At 44.1% G+C, this 13,702-nt stretch overlaps 1 protein-coding gene across 1 annotated transcript; it reads left to right on the forward strand.

The window, feature by feature from the left end:
- Window positions 1-2,341: 2,341 nt before the first annotated feature.
- On the forward strand, window positions 2,342-6,993 carry KCTD12 (potassium channel tetramerization domain containing 12). Its single transcript, XM_027744298.2, has one exon. The coding sequence runs from the start codon at window positions 2,521-2,523 to the stop codon at window positions 3,517-3,519; it is 999 nt and encodes a 332-aa protein (XP_027600099.1). The 5' UTR covers window positions 2,342-2,520; the 3' UTR covers window positions 3,520-6,993.
- Window positions 6,994-13,702: the final 6,709 nt, after the last annotated feature.

Here is a 13,702-nt window from a genome sequence, read left to right on the forward strand (position 1 = left end):
TGGTGAATTGACCCTAAAATAGTATATGGGAAGAAAACAAAGATTCCCTGTGTGCCAGCAGATCAGTCACGCTATTTTAATTTTTTTCCCTACATCAATAAACTCAGATGTTTAAATAGGTAGCAAAACAACTTAATTCAGGCTCATTGTAGTTTTCCCTGATCTTTCAGAACTGTTTTAACCTCTCTCCTACTCAAAAAAAAAAAAAAAAAAAAAAAAGAAAGAAAAAAAGGAGAGAGAAACAAGCTCTTGTAACAAAATGTCAGCAAAACATCAGATTAACCTACTTTGCCATTTTGCTCCCACAAATGAAAATACTTGGTGTTCAAAGTAATGGCAGCTGGCTTTCTCACATGGAAAACATAATGTTCCATACATTTGTTACCATATTCTTAGTCTTGTTGAGACGAAACTCCTGTAACTTCTCAGCGTCCAGTGTTTCAAGACCACCCGTCTCCATCCTTAGACTACAGTATCCCCATCCGTTCTCCCTCGACACATCGTTCTTCTTTATTATCTACTCCCTTTTCAAAACTTACATTTCTCAATTTCTATTCTTCCTCTTTTTCTTGTCTTGCGCAAACTTAGCTCGCTTCTTGAGAACTAACTTGCCTTTCCTTCCTTTCCGATTTCTCAAGTTTTGAAGGACTCAGAGGTGACCTCATCGCCGTCTATAACTACCTGAAGGGAAGTTCTAGCCAGGTGGGGGTTGGTCTCTTCTCTCGGGCACTCAGCAATAGGACAAGGGGGCACGGGCTTAAGCTCCGCCAGGGGAGATTTAAGTTGGATATCAGGAGAAAATTCTTTACAGAGAGAGTAATCAGGCATTGGAATGGGCTGCCCAGAGAGGTGGTGGATTCACCATCCCTGGAGATTTTTAAACGCAGATTGTACGTGGCACTGAGTGCCATGATCTAGTAAATGGACTGGATTTGGACCAAGGGTTGGACTCGATGATCTCGGAGGTCTTTTCCAACCCAATCGATTCTATGATTCTATTCTATTCTATGATTCTATGACTTCCACCCCCCCCCCTGCATCTTTTGATTTCTACTTCATGGACAATTGCAATGGGGTAGCCCATAGAGGGCTTCGTTCACCCCCACAAAAGGAAAGCATCGACCATTGTCTTCATACTCCTCAGACCTTCCTGTCCTTTCAGCTGTTCTCTCCAGGAAGAAAGCACACTGGAACTCCCAGGGGAGTGCAACTGCGTACATCAAGACAGCAGCTCTTTACTACTGCTTGCAAAGAGACACAGAAATGTAGATTAAATTCAGGCAAAAGCCTGAAACATAACTGAAACGCTTTCTACCAACGCATGTTAAATAGGTGCTTATGCTTCACGCAGATCTTGATGTATCCTAATTAATCGAAATTAAATCTGAGCTGTAAGGGCACCCAATTATACACATATCCACACAGACACGAGGAGCCTGGCTCTCATGGTAAAGTGCCGCTTGTCAGGCAGCTGCAGGGGACCGCATCCGCTCCGGGGTGCCCCGCGCCCCGGATTCCTCCGGCCGGCGGGAGCCGGTTCCCAGCGGTGGGGCACCCCTAGAACGGCGCTCTTGCTGCCATCCGACGGTGCGACCCACCGTGTCTCCCTCCGAGAATACGGATCGGCGGGAGGTTTTCACGGAGCCCTTATGGGCATTAAAAATCTGCGTAGTGATGCGGGTGTCCTGCAAGCCAGAAACGGGCCGGGGACCCGGGTGAGGCGAGCGCGGGCAGCAACGCACGCTCGCGTTTTCCCCTGCAAAGCCGACAGGACAGAGGGTACATGGTTACCTCGTCGGGGGTCTCACTTGACGAGGGTTTGGACAAGCCTTAGAAAGATTAGCAGGGGCACAGCACAGCTCCTTCAGCGGGGCAGCAGTCCCGCCGCTTCCCCGCTCCAGCTACCCGGGGCGAACAGAGGGATTTTCTTGCCTACGAAAAGACAAGACGCCTCGGAGAAGCCGAGGAGCGAGCTCGGGGGGGTTAGGGGAGGCAGGGAGGGAGGCGGCCCACCCAAGGTTTTCTCTCCGCTGGCCGTGCACCGCGGTACTCCTCCACGGCCAGGGAAGCCCGGCGGCCGCGCACCGTGCGCGGAAAGGGTCCCCCCGCAACCGGGGAAAGAGCCCCGGGGCAGGGGTGTGAGCGGGGGGGGCGGACGACGACGACGGGGGACCCTGCGTCAATGCAGGGCCGTCCCCTTCCCCTCCCCGTGCGCTCGGCTCTGCCTCCCGCCAGCCTCCCACGCCTCCCGCGAGGTGCGGCCGCGATACATAAACACGGCTCCGCCGCCGCCGCCGCCGGGGCTCTTCATTCGCAGCCCGACGGAGGAAGTCGTCCGGCAGCGGGGAACGCAGCGGCAGAGCGGCTCCGGCGGCAGACGGGGCGGGAGACTCCGGCGGGCAGCAGCGGAGGGCTGCGCGCTCCTTCGAGGGCGACGGCCCTGCCGTAGCCCAGGCGGCCGGAGGAAGAGCAGGAGGAGGAAGGGCGTGGGCTCCCCGCCGGCGGCGGGCTCCCTCCGGTATGGCCCTGGCGGACAGCGCCCGCGGGCTGCCCAACGGCGGCGGCGTTTCGCCGGCTGCGGGGAGCGGGGCGCCGGGGAGCGGGGCGGTGGCAGCGGCCACGGGCGGCTGGTCATCCTTCCCGGAGATCGTGGAGCTGAACGTGGGCGGGCAGGTGTACGTGACGCGGCGCTGCACCGTGGTCTCGGTGCGCGACTCGCTGCTCTGGCGCATGTTCTCGCAGCAGCAGCCCAGCGAGCTGCCCCGGGACAGCAAGGGCCGCTTCTTCCTCGACCGCGACGGCTTCCTCTTCCGCTATATCCTGGACTACCTGCGGGATCTGCAGCTCGTGCTGCCCGAGCACTTCCCTGAGCGCAGCCGCCTCCAGCGGGAGGCCGAATACTTCCAGCTGCCCGACCTGGCTCGCCGCCTGGCGCAGACTCGGGCCGCCGTCGCCCGCCCCGCCGCCCTGCACCGCGACGGCTCCATCTGCGCCGAAGAGCCGCCGCCGCCGCTCCTCGGCTACCTGGAGGCCGAGCCGCTGGAAGGAGGCGGCGGGGCCGTGGCGTCCGCCCCGTCGCCTACCGCCAGTCGCAGCCCCTCGGGCGGGCCGCTGCTCACGCCCTCGCAGTCGCTGGACGGGGCGGGCGGGCGGCGCTCGGGCTACATCACCATCGGCTACCGGGGCTCCTACACCATCGGGCGGGAGGCACAGGCCGACGCCAAGTTCCGGCGGGTGGCCCGCATCACTGTCTGCGGCAAGACGGCCCTGGCCAAGGAGGTCTTCGGGGAGACGCTGAACGAGAGCCGCGACCCTGACCGCCCTCCCGAGCGCTACACTGCCCGCTACTACCTCAAGTTCAACTTCCTCGAGCAAGCCTTCGACCGGCTCTCCGAGGCCGGCTTCCGCATGGCCGCCTGCTCCTCTACTGGCACCTGCGCCTTCGCCCCCGAGCAGGGTGGTCCTGCCGATGACAAGATCTGGACCAGCTACACCGAGTATGTCTTCTGCCGGGACTGAGTATCCGCCCAGCCCGTGGCGTGGGGACAAGGCAGCGGCCCCTGCACAACCTCGCACCCAAGGTCCCCTCCCATGCCGGAAGGAGGAGGATGTGGAGGGGGCCCGTGTCCCTCTGTGCTTGCCTCACCCCGGTGTCTGCCTTCACGCGCAAGGCGGGTCAGCCCCAGCGCAGCCCTCGCCCCTCTTGCAGCACCTCCTGCCGGCCCTAGGGGCGGGAGGTCACTGTATCGTGCCTCGGCTGCAATGTCCCTGCTTGGCCACCACGTCCCTAATCAGTCACCATAGCCCGGCTCGCACCATCATCCTCCCTCCCACATCCCCCAGTACCTGTGTTGGTAGCGAGGAAGGAGAGACATAGTGGGAGTAGACAAGTACCCGTCCCACGAAAGCGTGCAGGTGTGCCCAGTCCCTGCCCCTCACCACGCACAGAGCTGAGGTATAGCTCTGGCAGGGTGGGGTGCTTTAAAAACCATCCAATTAGGGGCTGAGAAACTGATCTGAGTTGCTCAAAAGCAACTTCTGTTGGAGATGGCATGACAAATGGCTGTCTCTTCTCATCCCAAGCCCCCCGTTGGGCAGACCCAAAATGGTCCATTTTAACCCCCCCCCCCCACAAGTCATGTCTGTCTGTGAAGGACTGTCACATAGAAGTGATGCCTGACTCTGAGGGGTTTGCACTGGCTCATACTTTATCTGTAGAGATGAGTAATTCTGGAGGAGGCATGTGTGTGGCCCTTCACAACTGATTGCTTCCATCTCCACTCTCTGCTCCCTGTATCTCTGAACTCCTCTCTCCAAGCTGTTAAACTGGACCAGGGCCTGTGCAGCAAGCATGTAAGGCTGATGTGAAAGGACAAGTTTGCTGGATAACCAACCGTTTAAACTATAAAGTGTCCTCAGAGACGTGTTTATTCCATTGAGAGGTAAAACAACGACACTTTGCAAAATTATAGTGCTTGTGAATCGTAACTTTCATGGGTGGTCTGAAATCCTTATAATTCTTTTGCAGTTGCTGTCTATAATATGCACAGAAGTCTCAATGCATATTTCCTTAAATACCCTCAAAATGATGGGAGTGAGATGAAGCCAGGCTTGCCAGAGTAAAAGTAGGACCTGCTTCCTGGGAAGCTGAAATCTCATACCTTGAATTAATGCAGATGTACATTATAAATGTAATCAAGAGCACCTTGCTTATTATTTTTTGTTATATGTTAGTGTTTTATTATATGTTAGTGCTGTAAAACTCTCAAGCCAACAGAATTGAGGACAACATCACTTCTTAAAGAACCAGTTTCTTAGTTTCATGGCAGTACTACCACTGACACTGCTATGTTCCTCTTCCTAGAGAAACTTAGTGCTTCTTAGGACAGGATGGAGCCCTGTCCTTAGAAAGACAAGAATGGTGCCAACTTTCTTCAGGGGAAATTACCCCTTTTGAGCTATATTTTGTTACTGCTGTCTAACAGTCTCTCCCGGAGGAAGCAGTCATAGTCTGCTTTGGAACAGATCATCTGAGCAGCAGGTTTTACGGTAGGGAAGATGGACCAGCTCTTTTTAATAAACTCTTGAAATCTGGAGTACAAAAGCACTTTCCTTTAAAAACCTAAACTTGATTTAAGAATCTGTACTGTCTGTTCAGACCATCACGGAAAAATAGCCTAAATATATGTGAAGTGTCGAAGAATTTAGTGGTACATATTAAAGGCTTGAAGTTGTGTTTTTAAAACTCTTGAATAATAAATTGTTCTAACTCCAAATTTAGAAATACTGCTAGCATTTATATTCTAACCAAAGAATTTCATAGTAGGGTTTTTTTTTTAAAACCTTAATTCCTTTGAAAAGAGATATAGCTACATTCCTATCAAGTTTCAGTGCTCAGTCTCTGCGTTCACCCCTTGGTCTTTCATTAAGCATGTGCACAACTGCATAAAACTGAAAAAAATTTTCATCACCATGGCATTTTTTTTTAATATTAGCAAGGTTGTTTATTGATATGATTAAATTGAAGATGTGCATATGAAAGCACTGGGTACTGTCCAATTGTAGATAGTCGTATTATGGAGTATTTTTAAAAGCAAAGAAATGTATACCTGCCAAATTAGATGAGCAATAAGATACAGTGAGAGGCCAATACACCTGAAGATGGGAGTGAAGCCTATTTGTCCTATGCCTTACTCTGAGATGATTTCTTTGTGCTTAACTTACTCATACCACAAGTGAAAGGACATTGATCACAGCTACTAGGTCTTTACAGTGCCATTCTCAAGAATAACGACTGTCTTTTTCTAGTTTCTGTTAAGTAACTCTGAAGTACGTTTTTTAAGATTTTGTATAAAATCAGTTTTCAGTAAAGTGTTCAAATTCGCTCTAGATATCTTTCTTTTTTTAAGAATCTGGTATCTTACTAAATCCATCATAGGAGCTATGAATAGCTTGTGATTTAATGTACATATATATACAGTATATAAACATTTTACATGAATCATTTAGTTTTTTAATCATTTTAGCGCTACAGAATTTCATAATATATCTAGCTTAGCATTTACACATTATGTTATGTACATAATATGGTAATGTTTTACTGGTTTCTTATACCTGTTTCTATGGAAAAACTGAATATGAGTATCATCAGCTTGCAGAATTGAAATTGATGACATACTTGCTTGAATGTGAATTGTAACTAAACCTCCAGGTGGCTGAATGCATCTCTAAAACAAAGATTGCCTGTATTTTGATTAATGATTGCCTATCCATTTGCTGACAGATGACCCAAAAATTCTCATATTTTAAGTAAAAATGGATGTAATATAAACAGATGATTTTTTTAAATCTTTGTGTTTGTGCTAAAAACTTTAAGTGTTATTAGTGTTAAAAAATGGGGCCCTTTGTTTACTGTAACTCATTATCAGTATCATCAGTAGACTAAAAATGATGGTGCCATAAATGTAATAGTCATTTGGTGGTTTGCCACAGAAAATGATATTTTTCTGAAACATTACTTAGTAATCTCTGTAAATTTTTTAAAAGGAAAAATGCCCAAGGCAAAGTCACTGAGTTTTGCTGGTCTCTTGTATTGAAAGCTCAAAGAACGGATAAACACGGTGACTCTGCTAACTTGTTGGCATGAAAAAGGCCAAAAATCTAAAGGCACAATACTGGAGTCCCATATATATATTTTGTAGCGGTTGTTCACAGTTCATGTACTTATGGAGGAATGCAGTAGCATTTATAAGTGCTGTTAAGCCCCCTACAGAGGCAGTCTTTCTTTTAATTAGAAGTTAAGGCATAGGTCTTTTCAGTGATGCATATCATGAAGGTTGACTTTGCCTATGCTTGATTAGGATGTCTATATTTTTATACATGTAGATAATGAGCCACTTATTCATTCTTATTTTCCCATGTATAGCATTGAAAATAAAGATCCTCCTAGGAAAAAGTTGCATACCAAATTAAATTTTGTTCTTTAAATATTAACTCAGTTGCGTGGTTTATGCTGTCCTTTTTATTCTCGGTAAAGATGTTGTTCCCCTGTATCATATTCATAACTTCAGCAAAGACTCCAAACTGATACGTAACACAGAAACACAGAGCAAAGAAAATTATGTGAATAGGGATCTCTAGTAACACTGGTGGCAAGAAAACCAGAAATGTATAATGCTCAGACTGCACAATTTCCTTTTAAGCATCACAGAAAGTTCTTGTAGTACTGGTCAATCAGTCCTCAGGAAGACATAGTGATTAAGCAGCGTAATTTGAGTGGCACCGAGTCATGCTGAAGTAAAATGTTGATTTTTTTAAGTGAAGCCAGAGAATAATAACATGGAATATAGTGGTCATTTAATGAAAGAAGCATTAATAACTAAGATAATACATGATTTGAGATAAATGCATCTAGAAATTCTCAGTAGCTACCCTGTGATCTCTAGCAAACTATTACAAACCTGTGGTCAGGTTCATAGAAAATTAGTAGTGAATTTTTAGTATAATCCACATGTGTGAAGTGCCTGTTTTTTCTTGGCTAGCATGGTTATAATGCAGAGGAACCAGCTGAAGGAAGTTTAGTTAACTCTTTTACTTGACAGCTTGATAGTATTTGAGAGCTTTGTTATCATGCAATAATACAAGAAGGGAGATTGTTCCTGAGTCTGCCTTTCTGAAGACTTAGGTCTCATTTTCTTTGTACTACCGCTTCAACTACTCTGCTCACCCCCACCCATTTTATTTCACTTTTACATGGAAAAAGATGGTGCATTCCTTGACAGAGCCACCTTCTGTTAGGCTGAAGGTTATGGCTGAATTTTAGCTCCCTCCTTCAGTGAACTACAGGTTTTTTCCTTTCTTTCCTTTACCCAGCCAGCAGTATTCATCAAATTTGTAAGAATGTAACAGCTGTGAGGTTTTTCAGTTCTTTTGATTGTATTTGAAGTTACCCATCAAGTCAGAGGTTGTTAAGGGGGACAGATGTCCACTCAAATGGGCAATGCAGGTGTATGAGCCGTATTTCCTTAGGAACAAGGCTAACAGAATACTGTAATTAATGCCTGGCACTGTCTATATAGTCCAATTGTACTAAATCCCTGTAGACTGAGGAGGCAAGCAGTCACACACTTTTGCGACAGTGGCCACTCAAGTCAAGGAAATGGGTGCACTAGAATGTCTTAAAAAGACTTACAGACTCCAAATTTCTGCAGCATTTCCAAGTGTAGCTAGAGCAGCCTTGAGCCTTGTTATACCAGCCCTTCTTGACTGCTTATCTTAAACCTGTTGGTAACTTTGCTGGAGAAGTTTTTTGTTATGAATATGGAGCTTTTGGGATTTCTGCACTTTTGGCTGGCAGAAATGGATCAAAATGTGTAGGAAAATATTTTCTGAAGGCTAGATTTGCCTCAGGGTTGTTTTTGGTTTTTTTTTTTATTGTAGGAAATCTTCAGTATAGTTTTACTGAAATATTAGTGCTAGTGTGTTATTTATTTAGAAAGTACTAGCATTTAGTTTTATGAAACTGAATGCTAATTTTGTTTTTCATTAGAGTGAGCTGCATGTGTTTTTCCCCTGCTGCCAAACAAAACTTTTATGTATGACTGCTGAAGTAGTAATACCAATATTGCAAGTTGTCTGTTGGAAATACACAGCGCAACTGCTGAGACAGTCAAAGCCATGGTTGGTCAAATTATCACATTTCCTCCCCATTCCAGTCTCCACCGTGTTCAAACTGGAATAAAATTAAATTCTGTTAGACGTTCCTTGCTCTACAAGTTTTTTAGCACACACTGGAGCATTTGATACTTCCATCGAAGTTGTTGGCAACAGTGAGTCAGGGATTTGAAGCAAGTCTATTTCCTTGTGAGGAAATAAGAGCTAGGAAAAATCCTTGCACAAAATGGGAGCAGCCTCATGCATTTTGGGGGAATTTCTTGGTATCAAAAGAAATCAAAGACATTTTTCTCTATAATTCAAGTAATACACTCACACGTTACTCCTAGCTTGCAAACCCAACCTGCCCCAAAAAGCTATAGTCCTTGATGACATTTGTTCTAGGTTTTATTTGATATCATCTGGCTGAAAGAAATGTTTGTGTTTTTTTTTTTTTTCCTCCTTCAATAAAGCTCAGTGTTTAGCTGCTGGGAAATGACAATGTTAGCAGTACACCTTGCTTAGGGAGATGGACAGATGTGGGTTAATATTTTATCATCCTTTTTAATTCAACATAATGAGAGAGGTGGGGAAGTTCATATAGGAGCTTATAGGAGTCATAGCGTCACCAAGGTTAGAATGCCCAGCTCCATATCGCCTCTGAGAAAATTGTTAAGCTGCAAAAGCTAATTCAAACTAAAATTTAAGTAAGTGTTAATTCACTGAAGTTCAGCCAAAGAGGGTAAGACTGCAATTAACAGAACAGCTCCATTGATAAAGAGCACGTGATCTATGTTTTTTATTTGTAATTTTGGGGTAAAGTCAGAACATTAGTTAATTTATTAAGGAGCAGGCTGTTATTAAAAAAAAAAGTAAAACTAAGAAAGAGCCCTTTCCTCCAGTCCTCTCCCACCGTCTTCAGCAGGGAATGCAGTGCTGGTGTTATGGGAACAACCTTTCTTTTTGGTTTCATAGTTAACTGAAATAACCTAAAATGTTACTACTTCAGTTTTACCTGTTTTTCTGGTCATGGCAGAACTTTAGGGTCACACTCACAATTTTTAAGTGGTCCTTTAGCAAAGTATATATTCATAACTATGTAGACTTCTGTAGATTTGGAAGTAGTTAGGTTTTGACTCAGATTTTCCAAATAGCTAAGTGACAATATCTCTCCTCATATTACAGCAAAGTCTGTGATTATTAGAAGCCTGAATTTAAAGTTTTTTCCCTCTAAAAGGGCAGAGACTCTTCCAGGAATGTGACTTTTTTTTTTTTACTTTTTTTTTTCTTTTTTAGTAAAGGATCCAGATTATGCATTTTTTTCCCAAATTTTTAGTCTTGTACAAACACTCCTAATTTTCCCCACGTTATAAAAGTCACTTCCACATCTTCCTATAGCTGACAGCTCAAGGCATGAGTATTTCAGAAAGCTGCAAGCACTAGGAGGTCTTGCAGTAACTCACAAGTGCTCCATGGCAATCCCTTCCTGCCATGGTCCCTTGTGCACTCAGAACCAAGCTGGGTGGGCCGCTGGGTCCCAGGACCCAGGATGACCCACTGGCCCTGACCACAACTGCCCCTTCTGCCTTGTTTCCTTCCTGGCCATGACCAAGGTAGGTCAGTAGTCCCTGAGCCAGCATGGTCTTGCTGCTGGTGCCTTGTCTGAATAAAGGGGCAGCATTTGTATTCTGGCAAGCTCTGTGCAGCCAAACAACCACAAACTGGCACTTCTCCACTAGACTTCTGACCCACTTATTTCCAGGGTTTGATTTCACAGTCTGCACTTTATCTGCTGTCTCAAGGTATGGTTGGAATATGGGAAAGATTTAGCTGTTTCCAGTAGACTGTCTAATAGCTTATTTCCAGTTAAAAAGTTTTACATTTCTTCAAAATTTTGTGGTCTAAATAAACCATGAAAAGTACTGAATAAACTACAAAAACACTGGGTAAAGGCAAATTTTTGTTGTAGGTGAGAGCAATGGCTTTATTACTTTTTCATGGCTAGGCTTCGCGAACGAAGATCTGGGAAGGCTCTATCCGCATTTGCTACAGGCACGCTGGTGGCTTATGAGGCCAATACGTGACAGACATATCCGATTGCAAAAGGCACAGCAGAAAGATTCCTTAGATGGTGTATTCTGCAATATACGGTTCTTTCTGCGTTGCCTTTTTTCCTCAAGAGTGATCCTGCGTGTGTTTTATTACTTTTTATTAGCATATTTATCCACTTGGACTTGTTTGTGTCATGTTAGAGGCTGAAGAGCACTCAGCTGTGGGTAACTGACCCAAACAGTCCAATTTCTTTAGAAAATGTTAGAGGAAGAGTCTATGTATACAAATGCCATAACGTTTCTGTTTCTGGAAGAAGAATTTCAGCTTGACGATTACCAGATTGGATATTTTTCAACACATTGCCTCCTAGGGTTTGAGGACAGAAAGAAACATCCAGATCACGTGGTCTGCTGTTCAGCATAGGGCTTCCCCCAGCAATGTCTGTACATCAGGCAGTGAAATCTCCTAGACTGTCATCTAATCTCATGGACGATAATGCTTGTGCAAAAGAAGACATCACAATGCCTGATTAATTATTCTGGTGTGAATGTCACCAGCTTTGGCTTCCACCCAGAAGAGTCTGTAATGTCTTTTTTTTTCACTTACAACATGAGGCTGTAGAGAACCTTCTGTAGGAGGATATGTACAGATGCAGTTCAGTTGGTCTAGATCTGGGATGAACTGTCCTTCAGTTCCCTGCCACTTGTCCCTGTAACCAGTTTTGTATTGGCACTGCTTATGTGGCCATGGGGTGGACCAGTTCAGGGACCTGGTGCAGATGAAAACCTTAAATAAGCAAACAGGAAAAGGCAGGTCAGCTTTCAGCCAGATCAGCTCCCTGAACTGGCTGACAGCATAATAACTTACTACTGCTAGGAGAAATAGCCTGATAACTAAACACAGTGAGCTCCTGTGGTCTGTCAGTAAGGCATGTTTTTCTGTTCTTTAGTAATTTTCTGTCTCTTCTCTAAATGCTCATCAATTTATCAACATCTTTAGAACTTCTGATTTCAGATACTGTTCATTCTAGTAAGGGAATGCACCAAAGCAAAGTAAAATTGTCCTATCCTCTGTTTCTTTCCGTTCATTTGTCCAAGGTTTGCATTGGCAGACCAAGGGATTTAAGCATCACTGGAGTTTATGTTCAGTAAACCATGACTGTGAGCACCTGCATTCTGTTCCCTGAATGCTGTCCCAGTTATCAGTCAAAATGCATGTCAGCGCATGGGATGTTTTCTTGTTAAACATTATGCCACATTTTAACTTCTAAGAACTAAAGAGCAAAGCAAAAAGTAGTACAAGTGGATCTATTTTCTACACATCAGTCTTGATGGACATTACTGTGACGCCAAAACGTTCAGTATCATTTCCACTAGTTATTACATTGGATAAGTAGTTTTCAACTAGATAAATGGATGGCTAAGGATAGATTGTCAGGTTGGCAGGCCTGAAGTTCCTAAATGACTCCATTTTTTTTTTTTTTTAACCACAGTCTTCAAACAGTCTATATTTTTTTCCAGTCCTTTGGAGCTTCCCAGGAATCTGAGAATTTCTGAGAAGGCTGCTTTAGTAATAACACAGGCTTGTAAAGATACCAGATGTAAATTGGCCAGACCCAATTGAAAAAAATACTTGTTGCTCATATTTTTTGGATTAGTCTCAGAAGAGAAATTGGTCAGTATTCTCAACAGACAAAAAGAGCAAAATATTTATACTTTTCCTGAACAAGCCTACAAATTCCATCTAGTATAGAAATACATACAATTTTTCACATTGTTCCAAATAAAATTAAATAATTTCATTTGTAATCATGCTGACTACTACTTTCCTTGTGTTCTTTTTCTTTAACTTATTAAATTTATACAATGGAATTAGTACAGTACTTGGAATTTATAGCTTTTGATTTATACAAATCATGATAGCCTTCTCTTTCCATTTTAGACTTTATATCTATGACTTTTTAATAGCAACTATCTGGATCCTGTTACAGTATGTACAGAATGTACTGTGACTCCTGCTGATCTCAACAAAGGTGCTGTCACTACAGAATGCTACTGACAATTTAGAAAAAAACCCAGTATTCTCTCTTTTACATTCAGGACTTTACATTTACATTTATTTGATGAACCTGTAACCTAGGATTTAGAAGTATAGTATTTTTACAAGTGTCCTGATATGCAGCTAGTGGGAATTTATTCCATTGTGTTACTTTGTGTTTTCACTGTTTCATCTCATTCTATCTACTGTGGTACAAGTCTAGAGAATATCTAGAGGATATACCTGAAGAGTATTTTCTCAGATCTTTCCTTGCACTGTTTTGACGCAGTTGCTTCTTCATTATATTCTGTTATTTATGTTATTCCTAAACTCCATTTACAGAGTCACCTGAGAACATTGCTGATATGCATTTTGGAGTGGCACACAACTCATTCCTTTGTTCTTACCTGGACTTGCACTCGCTGAAATTGGTATTTGCTTTTTTTGAGGCCCTGCTTCCAGTATGTATGAACTGCTATGGAAATCAGAGGGACAACACAGAACTGCAGCTGTGGTAGAGGCATATGGCCAGGTAAGAGTGTCATTGGTGCCAATCTCTTAGCTCCTAGAGGCTGCACACTTTGCCTGTCCACCCCACCCCATGCTGTATGAAGGCTGATACTGCCAGGATAAATAACAAACTTTTAATGTTAAAAGTAATATGTTGTAGTAGCTTTTCTCTTACTTTGTGTTCATCAGGTTCAGAAGGCCCCATTGTAGCTTTAAATATGATTTTGTCTATAATTCCCTCACTAGAACCCATACAGTTGTCCTCTCCATTTTTCCCTTGATAGTCTCTTAAATATCTCAATGTTCTGCCCACTTTTAATTTGTAGAATTAAATTACAGAAAATTGGAGGAAGAAATGTTTCTTTAAATTAGTATCCTTAGACAATGTGAAATTACTTTAAATCTTAATTTCTATAGCAGAAAGGGGAATAAAAGAGTTACTGGCTGATAT

The sequence above is a fragment of the Pipra filicauda genome, unplaced genomic scaffold, assembly GCF_003945595.2.
Source record: "Pipra filicauda isolate LSUMZ 115617 unplaced genomic scaffold, ASM394559v2 scaffold476_size470866_pilon, whole genome shotgun sequence".
Taxonomy (NCBI): domain Eukaryota; kingdom Metazoa; phylum Chordata; class Aves; order Passeriformes; family Pipridae; genus Pipra; species Pipra filicauda.

Bases quoted from the DNA above. Each gene is read 5' to 3' on its own strand.
- KCTD12 (XM_027744298.2), top strand. From the start codon at position 2,521: ATGGCCCTGGCGGACAGCGCCCGCGGGCTGCCCAACGGCGGCGGCGTT.